At 44.0% G+C, this 17,432-nt stretch overlaps 1 protein-coding gene across 1 annotated transcript in view; it reads left to right on the top strand.

Annotated features, from left to right (window-relative positions):
* THSD4 (thrombospondin type 1 domain containing 4) overlaps positions 1–17,432 on the top strand; it is a 557,961-nt gene that overhangs the window by 23,139 nt on the left and 517,390 nt on the right. The window contains exons 2-3 of the mRNA XM_087428623.1: positions 2,415–2,522; positions 14,239–14,308. Of these exons, the coding sequence (XP_087284749.1) occupies positions 2,494–2,522; positions 14,239–14,308 (99 nt within the window). The 5' untranslated portion in view covers positions 2,415–2,493. The remainder of the gene's footprint in view (positions 1–2,414; positions 2,523–14,238; positions 14,309–17,432) is intronic.

Raw genomic sequence — 17,432 nt, forward strand, 5'->3', positions numbered from 1 at the left:
GTGTGTGTCTAGCACCCAAGTCATGCAGTCTCAATAAATATTTAATACTTGTAACAACCCTATGAGGTAGTTACAAACAGTATCCCCATTTTACAGATGAGGAAATTGGAAGACAAAAGGGTTAATTGCCAATGGTCATCTGGTTAATAAATGGGGATGTTGGTCTCAGATCCAGGTCTTTCAGAGTATAGTGTGTACTCTTACCAACTGCTCTAGATTGTTCATTTGTAACCTGTGTAGGCTAAGGGCTGATTTTAAGTCCCATCTTCCTTGCTGATGCCCACCCAGCCCTCTATAGGAATTCTCCTTCTCTTGAACTAGCTTGATTTGTACTTAGGGTCTCTGTAACATCATTTACCCTTGTTGTTCCAGATAACACCATCCTTTTCCCAGACAATAACATGTTGCTACATCTTATTCACCGAAGCTAGATTGTAAAGTGAGACCCTGCCTTGACTCACCCTTCTCTTGAATCACATAGCATCTCAGAGAGGACCTGAGCATATCACGTATTGAGTAAATAATTACTGATTAGTTGATCATTATCAGGAGCTTGGCAGAGATTTCATGTGACTCCCAAGTTCAGTCCCGTCTTTGTGCATACCTGCTCCCCAGCCAAGAGCAGGAAGACCACACCTCAGATTCAGAGGAGTTTTAACTGTTCCAATTTGCACTTGTTGGCTTTCTTCCTGGTGCATCTCAGTGTAACTTCTGGCTGAGACCCAAGAATCTAAGGGTCTTCAATACCATGAGTAATTTCATGAGTTGCTGATGGCTAATTACGGGTGATTACAGTTAAGAGGCTTTACTTTCTTAATAACCCCTAGAAAGGGCTGGTGGTAACTTTTAAAATCTTGATTATTCTTCCCTGCAAATGGAATTTTCTGATTCTCCTGACTGTCTTTTCTTAAATCCTTATAATTTGTCTCCCCATCCCCCCCCCCCTTTTTTTTGCTGAGGAAGATTTGCCCTGAGCTAACATCTGCTGCCAATCTTCCTCTTTTTGTATGTGAGCCACTGCCACAGCATGGCCACTGATAGACGAGTGGTGTAGGTCTGTGCCCCGGAACGGAACCCGGGCTGCCAAAGTGGAGCACACCGAACTTAACCACTAGGCCATGGGGGCTGGCCCCCAGGCCCCCTTTCTAGTGAGAAGGAAATTTGAAGTTCTAGGAAGACTTCAGAAACCAATGATTTTGGAAAACTCTGGCTTTATTATAGAGGACCCCTGGGCACACCTTGAAACCTTGCTTCATTTATTTGTCTTTCCCTGAAAGGAGGTATGGGAGGAAAGGAGGCTGGCCCATGGTTTTTCTCCCCAAGTTATATTACATTCCTACCGAATCTCCCATCCCTAGATTTCAGATGCTATTTATAATTTACTTTGGAAACTTGGCTCGCTTGGCAATGTTTAGAAATTCTGTTTAGTGAGGGCTTCTGAATAAAGTAGTATTTGTTGGCGAGGGGTTTTACTTTCCTGTTTTTACTGTGATAACACATTTTAAGTGTTGCCTCACCTCTTCTTGGATCAGTATCATCAGAGCTACTTGTTATTGAGGGTCACTCTGCGCTAGCATGGACTAAGCATATACCATGTGTCCACTTGTTTACACTTCACAACCTGCAGCAGTTCTGTAGGCAGTATTTTTAAACAATTTTATTGACATGTAATTCACATCCCATAGACTTCACCAATTTAGAGTGTACAGTTCAATGGCTTTTAGTATATTCACAGGGTTGTGAAACCATCACCACAATCTAACTTTAGAATATTTTTGTCACCCTAGGAGGAAACCTTGTACCCCTCCACTACCCCCTCCCCACCCCCAAGACCCTGGCAACCACTAATGTACTTTCTGTCTCTATAGATTTGCTTATTCTGGATGTTTCCTATGAATGGAATCATACAATATATGGCCTTTTGTGTCTGGCTTCTTTCACTTAGGGTAATGTTTTCAAGGTTCATCCATGTTGTAGTGTATATCAGTATGTCATCTCTTTTTATTGTTAGGCACTATTTTTACCCCTACTGTACAGTTGGGGAAACCAAGACACACAAGAGTGAAATGAATTTCCTATTGTCAAGTAGCCTTTAATAGATGGTGCTAGATTTTTATTGCAGGTTTGCCTAATGCCAACTCTGCTATTAGCTTGGAGTCTGAGGTGATCATACTAATAGTAATTTATTGAGCATCTTCTGTGGATCAGTTGCTGTGCTGAGTGTCCAGTAAATTTGGTACCTCATATTCATATGTATTCAGATTTCAGTTGGGAAATCTGGTTACCATAAATGGCTAGTGGTATTTTTGTTTTAATGTCTTTCATTTGCTCAATTCTGGTTTCGTTGGCCCACTTAGGCTCTAGAATCTTCCTAAGCAAATGATGCTAAAAATAGCATGTTTTTCCTTCTGTAGGACTTGAAAACCACTCCCATCTGCAGAAAATTGGCAACATCTCTGAGGAGCCTTTGCTTTTCCTGGGACCCCCAGCATCATGGTTCCCCATTTCATGGGGTCTCTCAGGTAAGTGGAGAACCTTTAAAAGAGAAAACAGGAGAAGAAGAAATTTGATATTTGAGTTTTACTATATAGTTTTTTTATAGTAACTAGCCTTGAGGGTCTGCATCTCACTGATATTTTTGATATGCTATGTACATATGTGTAATAAGTTTGCTGTTCACAAAGGCCACCGAGGCCTAGGAACTGTGTGCTGTAGGGGGAGATACTTGGACTGAGGTCCAAGTGGCTTGGGTTCTAAGCTATGCCCTGCTATTTGCTGGGGGACCTTTAGGCCTCAGGTTTTTTTTTTTTTTTTAATAAAGGTGTTACTGGATCAGTGGATATTTATCATGGTTTCACAATAGAATTACCTGAAGAACTTGAAAAAATATTGTTCTTTTCTGCATTCCCACAGATTTTTACTTAATTGATCTGGTATACTTGAAAGGTGACCTTTCTCGTCCCTTCTGCTCCAAATATCTACGACTTTCACCTGCATATTTTATTTGATCCTAGTATCAACCATAGGAGGTCAGTAGAACAAGTAGTATTATCTCTATTTTGCAGCTCAGAAGACCAGTGCTCAGAGAGCATAACTCCTGGGTGCCACCGTCCTCTAGTGCAAGAGTCAGGAGAAGGGCTCTGTGCTCAGGAACTGTAGTCCGTGTCACTGAGACTGTTTTCAAACTTTTCTTTAAGCTAATAGACCCTTTTAAAATTTCTTCAATCAAAATCCCATGTAAAATCTCAATATATAAAATAGCCAGTGGATGGGGCCAGCCTGGTGGCGTAGCAGTTAAGTTCACACTCTCTGCTTCTGTGGCCCGGGATTTGCGGGTTTGGATCCTGGACACATACTGACGCACCACTTGTCAAGCCGTGCTGTGGTGGCATCCCATATAAAGCAGAGGAAGATGGGCATGGATGTTAGCTCAGGGCTAATCTTCCTCAAAAAAAAAAAAATAGCCAATGGCAGTATTTTATTAAGGCGAATTTATTATATAAGTTCAAATTTGTATTTAAACCTTATGAGATAAATGAGTCTGTTCTGATAAACACTGACATTTGAAATCAGGATTTATGGATGATAGCTTGTACAGTAGTCTCAGCATCTTGTTTATTCCGTGATCTGTTTTAGCTGCATGGTGTTAAGAAAATCTTGATCCACAGAGGTAAGTAATTCAATTGGTAACAGTTCTTTGATGAAGCTCATCTTGCAATCTCAGGATACTCTTTAAATAAGTTGATTCAGGGTCTACAGAGAAGGGAAGGAAGAACTTTTTGTTTCAAAATTGAATCACTAAGGATATCTCGTAGGTTTTTTTTTTTTTTTTTTTTTTTTTTAACTATTCACTAGCCCCAAAGTCCCAGGACTTACAATAAAAAGTAAAATGGTCTATAATATGTTATTAGGATGGTGCCACATGCAATTGCCCAATCAAGGCTAGAGCGTTTGCCAGGCAGATGCTCTTGGGCCTATGCCTGGCATTTAATTGAGTGTGTGTGAGCCTTAGTCTGCAGCTGCTTGTATAATTGTATATGAGCAGACATGTGCAGGCCTGAAGTCCAAACACCCATGCAGAGCTACAACCTTCTTCATCAGTGCCATTCACAAGCGTGTCAGAGAAGGCAGGAAAAGCTTCATTCTGAGGCCTCTGGAGAACCCAGCCATTAACAGGGCAGCCCAAGTCTCTTCAAAGTTAATATGTGACATCTAATCTAAATTAGCGTGTATGTATTTTTTAACCATAGTTTAAAAAATAATTTAAAAGATATTTCAAGACATGAAACATGCATCCAGTGTGTGGAAGCTCCAACACACTGCTGTAAAGCCACAGGGGAGTGAGAAATGCAGCTGCACCACTGGGTCACTTCAGGACCATGGCTTATTTGAACACTAGGACCCAATAGGAGACAGAGTAGCGGAGGTTACAGTCAGATACTGAACTCAGTGAAAAGAGCAGTGGATGATCAAAGCTGGGTTCACCATGTGGTAAGCAAGTATAAGTCTGGCTGCCATCAGAGAGGCTCCTATAAGTACTGAAGACCCTCAAAAACGTGGGCACCCAGACTGCACAGGGAGGGCGTTACTTGGGAGGAGTCCCTTTTGCGAAGTTTTTTTGACGTCTTGGAATTTTAATTGATGCTCCTGCAGACAGTTAACCTCCTGTAATGATCTGTGGTATGGAGGCCCTTTGAGGAAGGCCTGGTGGGCTCACCTCCTCACTGTGCATTATTTCCCAGAAATTGCCCGCAGATTACAAAATAGCAGGGTGGGAGTGGTTGAAAGCTCGATGTGGTCTTGCTACCCTCTGGGCGGAACTCTGGAAATCTTGACAGGCCTCCAGGATTAGGGTCCTGCTGAAGGGGTTGTTTGAACAAGACTATTCAGCAGGACATTTCTCCAAGAATCCTGCCGTAAGGACTGGGAAAGAAAACATGAGTTATGAGTACGAGCAATTCTTTGGGAGAGCTCAGCTGGAGATTTCCATCAAGTCTCCTTCTTCAGAAGCTCAGTACTCATAAACCGTTTTGCATTCTGTTCCTAGGGCCGTGTAAGTATATTTTAACCTGAAAAAAGACAAAACTAGAGTGTCTTTTGTTTGAATGCTTTTCAAAATGTTCTGGGAAAAGGGCTATGGTTTCTTTAAGAGTGAGAGGTCTTTGATAAAATTGGTGGATGAGAAACACGTACACACACACACAAATATTAAGGGCTTTTTAATATTTATCAAGGCAACCAAATGCATAGAGATCAATTGGAAAAGCTGGAAGATTTCTCTACCTGTAGAGGAAACAGGTCAAAATTTGAAGTTAGCTGCTAACAAAATCCCTGAGAGGAAAAAACATTTAAGGGCATTCACAATTCTGATATGGACAGATTTAGTTTAAAAATCCCTCCCCAGATTTTGCCAAGCCACAGAGAAACAGAAAGCCAGCTTCCTCCTCATTGAAAGAGACAGAGAAGACCTGATTATTAATGTAGCAAGAGTATTTCTGCCCTGCTCAGAGTCTGTAGTAATAAAGAAAATCACAGTTAAACCCATAGCAGAAGAGACATAAGATTTTAATACTTAATGGAGCTGGTTAGCGAGTTGTCATTGAACTTTGGACAGGCTCTGGATGCCATACAAAATGCAGGGCAAGTAAAATCTGTTTGGACCAAAGGATGGGTCAAGTCTAGATTAAGGAATGTTTGTTACTTGTTACAAATTAGAGAGGAAATGGCACTAAATGATACAGAAGTGTTTATATTTCTTAAAAACTTGCTCCAAATGGTGCACCTTTTTTTTGTATGCACAGTTACATCTTTATGTGTTTGTTCACATAAAGGAAGGAAACACAATTTTCTCCCTAGAAGCGGTATAACAGGTGATGATGGCTGCCTACTGTGGCCAGCCAATGAAATCTCTAGAGCCAGTCGGCTTGGTCAGGGCTCTTCCTTGACCTTGAGGAGTGTTTTAGTATAGTTGACATATTTCGTGTTTGAAATGAAAACATAGAAGAGAACAAAACTATTGAAAATGCCAAATAATTGGTTGAATTGGCAGGATATAAAATTGATTTGGTGATTTTTATTTTGAATAGTTATTGAAGAAATGAGGATGTAATTAGAGAGATTACAGAGTTAGATGGTGTTTTTTGTAGATCTGATGAAGGAGAGTTCTGTATCCTTGTCAGAGTGTTACAGCTTGATGGCCCTACGTTGAGTGTCTGGTTTTAGTCTTCGGAAACGTAAGGCTTGTCTTTGCTTTGATGTGCACTTCAGTAACGTCGTATTCCTTTATAAATATAGCTTTTATAACTATAGACTTTATAAATAAAGTCAGCTGCTTCACTTAGAAATACAACCAAAAAGGATTGAGGGAATGAGAAAGAGAAAGGTGGTTGTTCTTGGGGCACCTGAAAAAGATCCTGAATATAGAAAACAAGAAAGAAGTGGGTTGAGAAAGTGGGTTTGTGTGTGTGAGAAAGAGAATGCCCAAAGTAGTGATGGCTTATGATTGATCAGTGAAAACTGAGACTCCTCTCAGGGTTAGAGGAATATGTGATAATTGGGAAGGGTCACGGGGTCAATCAGTGTCCCTATACCCGTGACCAAGAAATGGGGCAGAGTAGGAGAAGCACAGGAAGGAAGGAGAAGACAAGAAAGAGGAGGAGGAGGAAGAAGAGAAGAGGCCGGGCTCGGATCATAAGTATTAAACTTCATGGTGTTCATAAGGCAGGACAGAGTCTGTGTAGCCCACATCTAAACCGCTACCCAGTTGATGCTTAATAAATATTTGTTGAATGTGGAATGAATAAATTAATAATTATCTTTTGTATAAAAGAAATAAAGTAGAAAATTTTTCTTTCCTGATCAGGATCGTTAGTTAATTACAAAAGTAGGTTAAAGCAGAAAATCATACAAATGATACACACACACCTTTAACAGTTTATTTTTAACTTAAAACACATGTATGTTCACTCAACGATTTTCTGATGTGGGGCCAAGGACTTTTCTTTGAGCGTGAACCCCTAATTGTCTTCCTTGCGCAAACCACACCCGTAAGCATTATCTAAGGTTTCCATTTGGGTTTCTTTAAAGTGAATGAGAATGTAAAGACATTTGCAAAGCAATCCGAGTATAGAATGATTCTAGGTTTTTATTATTTTTGCCCCTAATCATTTACAGTTGTCTCATCCACACCTAATTTGCCAGCAGTTTTTTTCTTGGCTACTTGCCTGTATTGAGTCTTTCCAAAGCATTCAGCTTCGTTTTTGTAGAAACTACTAACAACTCTTTTTGTGCTCTATTTCATGTGTTTGTGTAGTATTTGAATATTTTATGTCATTACAAAGCAACTGGCATAAACAGGTTTGGGACCATGGTTGACTATATATGAACACAACTCCTCTGGTGGGAGCAGAGGAGTACAATGTGCCAGGGAAGAACCTGCTGGAATCTTCTGTGGGAAGCCCGGTAGGCCCCTCTGAATGGTAGGCAGAGAGGCTAGGAGGAAATAAAATCGTTTTTTTGGAAGACTGCCCTGGCAAACCCCTACCTATAAAAAGATGGCGGGTATTCAGACAGTATTGATTTTTCTTTATGCCTGGCACAGCCCTGCACCTGGACCATGTCCTCATCACTCAGTACTTGTGTGTGGGATTTGCTAGAACATTCTGTACCAAAAAGGATTCAATGGAGTCAAGGTGTGATCATTGGGCTGCCAATTATCCATTCCTTATGTACCGGAGGGATTTATATGCCTCAGGTTAACATTGACCCCCAGGGATCAGAACTAATAACTCCAATTTGTAGAAATCCGCCTTTTAGGATTGTCTTCCTTTTTCTAGGTCTTCTGTTTTTCTGGCAAAGAATTCTGGATGCACTTAGAAAATACTTTATTGATGAAAAATGTCAGTCACAGCAGCACTTTGCGTTTCTTTAGTGACTGATATTTCCTCCTTCCCTCTCAGTCTTCTTTCTCCCCTCACTTCATTCTCTCCTTCCATTCTTTTCTGCACTTGCTATTTATCAGCCCTGAGTTTGGTCCCAGACTGTGCTGATTGTTCTGCTAGCTGCAAAGATGTATCAGAAACCATTTCCTCAAGAAACTGTCATTGGGTAGGGGAATTTACCAAAGGGTGTTGTGTTTTAAAAAGCTGTACCATGACAGCACACTTCACTTTTCCACAAGCCTTGGTCCAGAAAATACAAATGGCTGCATGAGTTGAGAACTGGGAAATAAGCAATGAAAACTAATATGCAATTAGAATAGGTGTCCTTAAATCCATGCACTAAAATGGAAACATTTCCTCCGTGAAAGCCAGGCAGACCTTTTCCCAGAGCCTCTTTGGTCTTGGTTTGGCTTCAGCTTGGTTGTCTAAAGGTGTCCGAGGCCAAGGCTGATCCGAAGAGAGCCCAGTTAAGAGGACACAGGCTCATCTGTAGTATGGTAAGCAATGCCTCACAGCAGGGAGGAGACAGCAAAGGGCCAGCTGGATTCAGAAAGCCCCAGGCCTCTGAGCTCTCAACCTGCTCTGCTCCAGGGGCCACCACCTTATGCTGCACAAATTGATTGCTCTTCACACTGGTGACTCTGAGCCATCTAAAAAGGTTGCTTAAGCTCAGCATACTCTGTATAAGAAAGCAGGGGAAGTAAAGAGAATACATTTTTTTTAAAGTTTGGGATTTAAATGGTTAGCTTCAGTTATGTTAACATTTATAACGTTTTCTAGTGAGGCTGGATAAATGAAGTTTTATTGTATCCACTTATTTTCTGATTATTTTTGCAAGCAGTGACAGGAAGTAAAACAGATGTGTGAAGCCACAGCCTCGTACAGACAAGGGAAGAAAGTCGATGTGATAAAATGGCAAATGCTTGGTTTACAGGTGTGATGTGTCCTAATGAGGCCCCAGAGCACAGCAGTCAAGGGTCCAGGCCAAGGGTCTGACTGCTGGCATTGAAATCAGGCTCTGCCACTTAGTAGGTCTGCGTGCCCTTTGATGAAAGCCTCTCTGTGCCTCAATGTCCTCACCTGCAAAATGGGTATAATAAAAGTGTCTGATAGGATGGTTGTGGAGATTAAATGAATTAATACTTGTAAGCATTGAGATCAGTGGTAACTATCAAGTCTTCATTGGCTAATGTCATTTGTAACCCATCCCCTCTCTTGCTGCCTTTTCTCTTAACTGCTGTCAGAGGAAGGCAGGGAGTTGAGCTGAACATGGTAAAGTACATGCTTAGCAAAAATTTTTTATCTCTAGAGTGCAGTAGGTGGAGATTTCACTTCAATGCTAAGACTTTGGCTCTCTTTTGCTAAGGTTGGTATAATTTTATTAGTGATCGGGTTGCTCCCAAAATATCTGTTGGGTTGTATTAACTGAAGAAGAAAAATAGTAAAGATTTTTTTTTGCTGTTTTCCTTGTTTTGTTACTTGATGTGCTCCGGTGGTGGTAAGTTCACTGAGGTGATACAAAGTACACAGTGGCTGTGACATGACCCACCCTCACTGCAGTTGAGGACGGTTGGGGGTGGGGGGTGGGGAGGGCTTGGCCAAGCCAAGGCAAATACAGAAGCCCAGAGCCCCAGTTCCATGATGTAAATCTTGTCCAGAATTTCAGCAAGCATTATTTTCTACATGAGGAAATGAAATGATGGAGTGTTTAAAATCTAGAAAAGCGCTGGGTAACTGGCATAACTTTTTTTTTTTTCCTCATTGGTGTGAAATGCTGGGTTGTTTCTACTGCAAGGTGAATCGGAAAGTCTTGGGAGGAATGTGGCTTCCCCCGCCGCTTGGAGGGGAGTGTATGGTTTGTTTGCCAAAGGCCCTGGTAGCCTTCAATCTGTCAAAACGTTGCAAGCTGGGAGCAGTTTGCCAAAGCAAACTATCAAAGTGAAATAACACACGAGTTGCACATACACAGACACACACATGCTCTCCCATTCCCCAAACATTAATTTCGAATTTGGTCAGGAGGAACAAGGATTTGGGTTAGACTGTCGGTGTTTTGAAGAGGTGTGGGCACAGCTACAGACTACCAATTAGATAGGTATGTGTGAGCAGGGTGCGGTATCCTAAAACAGAGTCTACTGAGCAGGGGTGGGAAACTTCAGCCCTTGGCAGAGTTTCATCTGGCCCCTGGGGTTATATATTGCTCTGGCTGCTGTTATTGCAGCCCGAAGAATAATTTCCCCTCTGGGGGAATTTATTCTATTCCATTCAGAGCAGAGCCCATTTAATAACTAAGATTTTATTCCAGAATGAATTTTATTGGGTACCCCTATGCGTTTTAGCTTCACCAGGGCCCAACTCGATGAAGAAAAGAATCATTTGAACATGTAAATATAACTCCTGTTGCATTTTTGCAACAAGAGGCACCAACAAACATTTTGCTGCCAGAGCTCATGTAAATCCTATGAGAACAAATTTTGGGGGAGTCACACAGAAACTGAAAAGCACAACTGATATTTATAAATCCCTTGTAAAAGAACTTTTCAAAGCTCCCAAAGTTACTTTGGACATTTTTGAATATGTTAATTCACACTATTTCCACTTATCTTGAAATTTCATAGGTCATAAGGTTATGAAGCATCATTCATTAATTCAGTGAATTAAGCTCTTACTATATAGCAGATACTCTGCTAGGGCTGGGGGGTAAAGTAGTGCCAAAACATGGTCTCATGGAGCTTATATCCTGGTGGACAGAGGGAGAAATTTAAATGAATAAGGACATAGCCTGTGAGACGGTGTGTGCTATGCAGAAAAAGAAATAGGCTGGGCTGGGAGAGGGAGCCCTGTTTATATGGGTCAAGGAAGCCCTATGGAGAAGGGACAGCTTTGGGCAGACACCTAGAGGAGGTGAGGGAAAAAGCCGTAGACATACCTGGGAGTAGAGTTGACCAGGCGACCTGGAAGGCAGTTCCTCCCAGACGGTGGAAAACCTAGAATCTTCCCTCCTCCAATCTTCCACTCTCTCTCCTGCCCCAAGTCCCCGTGAATGTTATGGAAGTGCAACCTGGGATGAGTGGTTATGCAAAACTGTTCCTGATTGCCTTACAAATATGTGGCTTAGGTGTGTGCCAAGAACTTTGAGGAGCTGAGGTGTAACACATTTACGGAGCTGCTGCTTGTTTTCTTAACAAAACCACACCAATCTGGTTTTCTTTTTAAATGAGTAAACAGTGCCAGAATGTGTTACAAATGATCCAGATTTTTAGGCACAGGTTCATAACGTGCTTTCTCGCGCATTAATTCATTTGAGATAGGCAGGCCAGGTTATATTAATCCCATTTTACAGATGAGGAAACTGAGGCACAGAGGTGCCTAGGTCATATAACCAAGCCCAAGGTCATATAACCAAGGAGCATAGACTCCTAAATTGTGATGCACATGTTCCTTGGTTTAGAGGAGAAACTGGATCCAGTAAGGATATAACTAGAAAATAACTATTCTTTTCCCACCACCGTGTTCACACCCACTCCTTTAGATGCCCTTGCCCCATCCCTGGAAGACTCTTGGACAGTTTTCTGGTCCATTGCAGGTTTAATTAGCAGTCTCGTTTTCAAATATCAAAAAGTCCAAAAAAAGGTATGTGTATGTCTAGGAGGGGATATCTTTATTGATTGAATGCCTGTCCTTTCAGTAAGCAGTTTTTGGTATTAACCTAAGACATCAGTAACTTCACCATCTAGACCTACATTCTTAGCTCCCTGTGTGCTGAGAAGCACAGATCTGTGTATCTGTGCATTGAGGAGTGCAGAAATAGAACATTTCCTTCATCACAGAAACTTCTATTGGACAGCACCAGCCTAGATCCTCAGCAAGTTATAAACCAGCTCTTTGATTCTTTTCACCACTTATTTCACATTATATTTTTCTGAATAGCTCTTTTCCTTGGAAGGATTTTGTGTATAGATATGGTACATTAAAAGAAAGTCTAGTCAGATATGAAAATTTCAGTCTCTCATCCAGCTTGAAGTCTTTTTCCTCCCCTGGACTGGGCCTGGTCTGGCCTCAGACCCCTGTGGTGGGGAAGAGAGGGCTTGGCTGGTTTCTTCACACTCCTAGTTCCCCTGCCTGCCCCATCCCTCTGCTCTTGTTAATTCCTCCAGGATGGAGCAGAGGAGAGGAGACATCACTGGGCAAAGAGGATCTCAATAGGATTGGTGCCCATTGTAATCTGGTGTTGCTGTCCTGGGGTTGGTGGATGTCTAAGTTCTGGATTCTCCTCTCTCATGGCACTGTGGTTGCTCCTTTGGAGGACCTCTGCCTCACTGGGGATCTCCTCTGCACATCCCCTTAGGACCCTCCCCCCAGCTCCTGTACTCCACAGGTACACATCACACATCACCTCTCTGTTCGGGTCACCTGACCCTGGTGAGCAATCTTCTTTGATGAGGTCCTCGCTAGACAAGCTAAGTCCAGCTTTCCACGGTGCCCACATATAACTCATGGGAAAACCCCAGCAGCTCCTGCCCGTGCAAGTCCCAGAAATACAGGCTACTCCCACTCCAGCCTTCTGTCTCCACTCTGCCCTCCCAGACACTCCAGCTGGGTTTTGGCCTTTAGATACTTCTCCGGGGAGAATCAAGCACCAGTCTTTATACCCCAAACACAGGAGGTCCAGATCAAGCTTTCTGAATGGTTGCCCTCCTTGCTTGGCTGGGGAGGGAGCTCCGACTTCTCCTTCTCAGAGGGGAGTGGAAGGGCTGTGCTCAGCGCTCCTGCATCCCTCTTCAAAGAAATCCACACCTAGCAAACTTCTCCCATTCTCCAGCTCACTCCCCATTGCTTGTATGGGCTGGAAGCAGGTGAAGGGCTACAGCTCAGGGTAGGGGAGAGAAGGGGGGGGATGCCTCCTTTTCCTTTTCTGGTCCTTACTAGCCAGTGCAGCTCTTCTCTTTGGAATGTGTGCATATGTGATAGATACCCTTGGTCCCCAGCTTTGGGGCCTCAGCTGCAACTCCAAGACAACAACAAAAAGGATTCCCTTGCATATCTTTTTGCCCTGCTTCTTGTCTCATCACACAGTCTCCAACCAGTCTTTCCACATCCATTCTGTGTGGTCTGCTAGGACCGGGCTCATTTTCCTACAAAATGGGGTTTAGGGTAGAATTTGGGATACTTAGAGATGGCAGGAGCCTTTTCTAACTCCACAAGCCCTAACCCCAGATCCAGACAGGTTTTCCTCATCTCCAGCTCCACTTGGTGAGTTTTTCTTGGACAGGGGCCGTGTTTCATATCTCCCAATTATGTTGGAGGCCTCAAAAGGTTGAGAACCACTGGGTTACTTAACTGCCCTCAAGGTTAAAACCTAAAAAGGATCCAAAAGACAACTAAGCAGAACCAGTGGCCTTTTTGCAGGGAGGCTTAAAACAATGCCGTCGCTGATTTGAAATCCAGGGACTTCAGGCATTTCAATTAATTGACAGTACTTGCCTCTTCTCTGACTAACTAACTGTGCTGGGTGTTTTCACCTCTGTCATCTTCAGTGATCCTTACAGAAGATGAGAACATCGAGGCTCAGAGACGTTAGCTTACCCAGGATCACCCAGATGGGAATGGCGGAGTTGGGATTCTAGCCTAGATGTGTTTGAATCCAAAACTTCACACTCTCCCAGCACACCCTGCTGTCTCGGGGCCAGCTGGCTCCTATTTCCACACCTTCCTTTTATTTGATGACAAGCCCTAATCAGGGCTGGTGACAGTGGGGCTTAACACAGCTAATCTCGCCCGAGGAGAACATATGTGACACTGAAGGGCCAAGGACAGGCAGAGGAAAGGGTCTGAGGAAAGCCTGGGGTGTAGGAGAGGGACTTCCCTGGCCCGGCTCAGAAGCCCCACTTGTAGCCTGACAAGAAGCGAGCACGCACTGGCACTCACCCTGTGTCAGGTGCGGTGCGTTATCTAATTCAGTCCTCCCCAAACCTCCGAGCCAGCTTCTGTTATCCCCATCTTACAAGGGAGGAGACTGAGGCTCACAGAGGTTGGATGTCCTGACCTAGAAACCCTGCTGGTAAGCAGTAAAGCTGGGTTTGATCCCAGATCTGCCCCATGCCATGGCCAGCCCACAGCACTGTGCTGCCTCCCCTCCCGTGGGGCCAGCCCTTTGCATCTTCCCTGGGTCACATCCCAGGGCCCGGATTGGACTGTTCTATCCCTTTCAATGATGAGATGGAGATGCTGCCTTCCGTTGGATGCTGCTGCCTGGAACATACTCACAGCCCTACCTCTTGCTATTTTTCCTTCTCAGTGTCCTGGGTTCCCTCCTGCTGCTTGGATTCCAGCTCGTCTGCCCACAGCCCTCCACTGAACACAGAAAGGTAAGCCATGGCCGTTCAGAGGCTTTCCTTTTTTGTACAAGGGGCTGGGGTCACTGCTGTTACCGCCCTGAGTTTTGTTAGATTTGGAGGTGAGTCACTGCTGATTCTGAGGGGAAGCACCATTTATAGAATGTTCTCTAGTCCTTCTATCCCTCCTAAGTCCTTGGAGCTCAAAAATGAAGCTGGTGCCCGGAGTCAGTCTCTGATCTGAGAGCAGTGCTAGCTTTGCAACCCGCGTTTGTTAGAGTGGGGCAGTTGTGGAGAGGTCAGTGAGAGGACTCTGCCCCCCGGAAGGGTAGGCAGAGGAGAGCACCAGCTCTCCTGGAACGGTAGAGAGCACCAGGAACGGTAGAGCACCAGCATGGAGCTTTTACCCCCTCTAGGGGCATCTTCAGAGGCAACGGGAGTGGATGACTAGAGAGAGAGCTATATGTAGCTAAACCTGTGGCTGTAGCTATGCAAGAGGATGCCCTAATAGGGAGCCAGGATCTTTGTTAGAAGGACACAGCCACTGCCGACCAGCAGCCAGGCAAGAGGGAGCAGGGAAATAAGGACCTGGCCCTGTCTTTCCTCCTCCCCTCCATCTCTTGCTGGTGGCTCTGTTTAGCTGAACCCAACCAAAGGCAGAAGACAAGAAGCCCTTGATGCAGTCCTCAAAGGCCAGCCTCCTGGGCAACAGGACTGGGAAGAAAAGGGTGGTCAGAGCATCTGGAGGGACAGATGGACAGTATCAAGCATGCTTCCCTTCAGACTGTGTTTCATAGTAAATGAAGTATCCACTGTTGCCTAAGGAAGCCTGCTGTTGTCCTGCAACAGAGCGGGTGCGTGGTAAGTGTTTCCTTAGAAACAGATGCATGATATGACTCTGAGAAGGTCCCTAAAATCACTTTCTGCTACCTACAAGCTCCTCGTGTCAATGTGTAATGAAATGCAGACCCTTCTGAGAGGAATACTAGGTCGGCCATTTGTATCTGAGTGTGATTGAGTTGGTTGGAACCTTTCCTGAGAGAGTTTTCACAGGGGACATCCAGGAGAGAAGGGAGCTGAGAAAAGAGAGTATGTGCACAGGTGTGCCTAGATATGACCTTCTTGGGAGCAGTTCTTGATGTTCTTGTCTGATTAGTCTAATTTCTCTTAGGTCTGTGGATTATGTCCTGGCTTTGTTTTTCTGGGCCAGGTATAAACCTGTATTGTATTGTATTCCCCACTAGGATGTCAGCTCCATGAAAGTGGAATCTTACCTGTCTTGTTCAGTGCCATATTCTCAGCTCCTGGAATACAGCCTGGCATGTTATAAGTGCTCAATAAACTACTTGTTGAATGACTAACTGACTGAATGAATGGAAAACCTGGCCAAGGTCTAAGCATCATTTTGTTGGAGTCACTTGGAAATTTACACCCCTCTCACTCCACTGCATCATCCCCACTCATAATTTCAAGAATCAGAAAGGACAACTACTATAGATTGAATGTTTGTGTCCCCCCCAAATTCATATGTTGAAACCTAATCCCCAGTGTGATGGTATTTGGAGGTGAGGCCTTTGGGAGGTGATTAGGTCATGGGAGTGGAGCCCTCATGAATGGGATTAGCCCCTCGTTAGAGTCACGAGAGAGCTTGCTGCTCTGCCATGTGATGATACGAGAAGTCTGCAACCCAGAAGAAGGCACCATACTGGCTTCCTGATCTCAGACTTCTAGCCTCCAGAAGTGTGAGAAATAAATTTCTGTTGTTTATAAGCCACATAGTCTGTGGTACTTTGTTTTAGCAGCCCAAACTGACTAAGACAAAAATTGGCACTGAGAAGTGGGGGTGCTGCTGTAACAAATACCTAAAAATGTGGAAGTGGCTTTGGAACTGGGTAATGGGTACAGGCTGGAAGAGATTTGAGGTGCATGCTAGAAAAAGCCTACATTGCCATAAATGGACTTTTAAAGGCGATTCTGGTGAGGGCTCAGAAAGAAAAGAGGAGGGCTGTAGAGAAAGTCTGTGTTCTTCGAGAACACCTAAGTAATCCTGAACAGAACGTTGGTGGAAATATGGATGTTAAAGGCCATTCTTTTGGGGTCTCAGATGGAAATGAGGAATATGTTATTAGAAACAGGAGGAAAGGCCATGCTTGTTATAAAGTGCCAAAGAACTTGGCTGAATTGTGTTCATGTTCTAGTGTTTTGTGGAAGGTAGAACTTGTAACCAATGAAATTAGATATTTAGCTGAAGCAATTTCTAAGCAAAATGTTGAAGGAGTGGCCTGGTTTCTCTTGACTGCTTGTAGTAAAATGTGAGAAGAGAGAAATGACTTAAAGATTTGGAAAATTCTCAGCGTATCCATACAGAAAAGGATGAAAAAGCCTGTTCTGGGAAGAACATTAAGGGTGTGGCTGAGAGACCATTTGATAAGGAGATTAATCAGCCATTTTGACAGAAGCCAGGAGCTATTGTCCAAGAAAATGGAAGGATGCAAAGGAGGGGCTGTTGGTGCCTTCTGACCTTGGCTCACCTCTGGCATCAGCTCACTTGGTGGTCTGCACTCCCTGCACTCTGGTGCTGAGCTCCTTGGCTGTCCCAGGTGCTGCCCCCTCTGGCCCAGGGAGGCATGGGCTTGCCCAGCAGAGCTGTGGGGGCATGGCTGCCTCCACCTAAATTTCAAAGGACAAGGCCTCCCAGCAGGGCGGTGGTCCTGGGACCCCAACCCAGAAAACTGCAGTGGGGACAGGGCTGTCTAAAGCTGTGGGGGTAGGGCAGCCTGGAGCCTTGGGACCCCAATCATTGCCCAGAAAAGCTGTGGGCAGGAGGGCAGAACATTCAGTCAAAGAGGATTATCCTTGAGCTGTCAGGTCTAATGGAATTTGGCCCGTTGGGTTTTGGACCTGCTCGGGACTGGTCTTCTTCTTTCCTCTTTCTCCCATTTGGAATGGAAATGCTGTCTTGTGCCTGTCTCACCATTGTATTCTGGAAGCACATAACATGTTTGATTTCACGGGTTCACAGCTGGAGAGCAATTTGCATCAGTATGAATCAGTCTCACCCATATCTGATGTAAATGATGGTTAGATGAGTCTTTGGACATAGACTTTAAAGTTGATGATGGAATCAGTTGAGACTTTTGGGGCTATTGGGATGGAA

The sequence above is a fragment of the Ceratotherium simum genome, chromosome 3 (assembly GCF_057802395.1).
Source record: "Ceratotherium simum simum isolate JZ-2026a chromosome 3, ASM5780239v1, whole genome shotgun sequence".
Classification (NCBI taxonomy): Eukaryota; Metazoa; Chordata; class Mammalia; order Perissodactyla; family Rhinocerotidae; genus Ceratotherium; species Ceratotherium simum.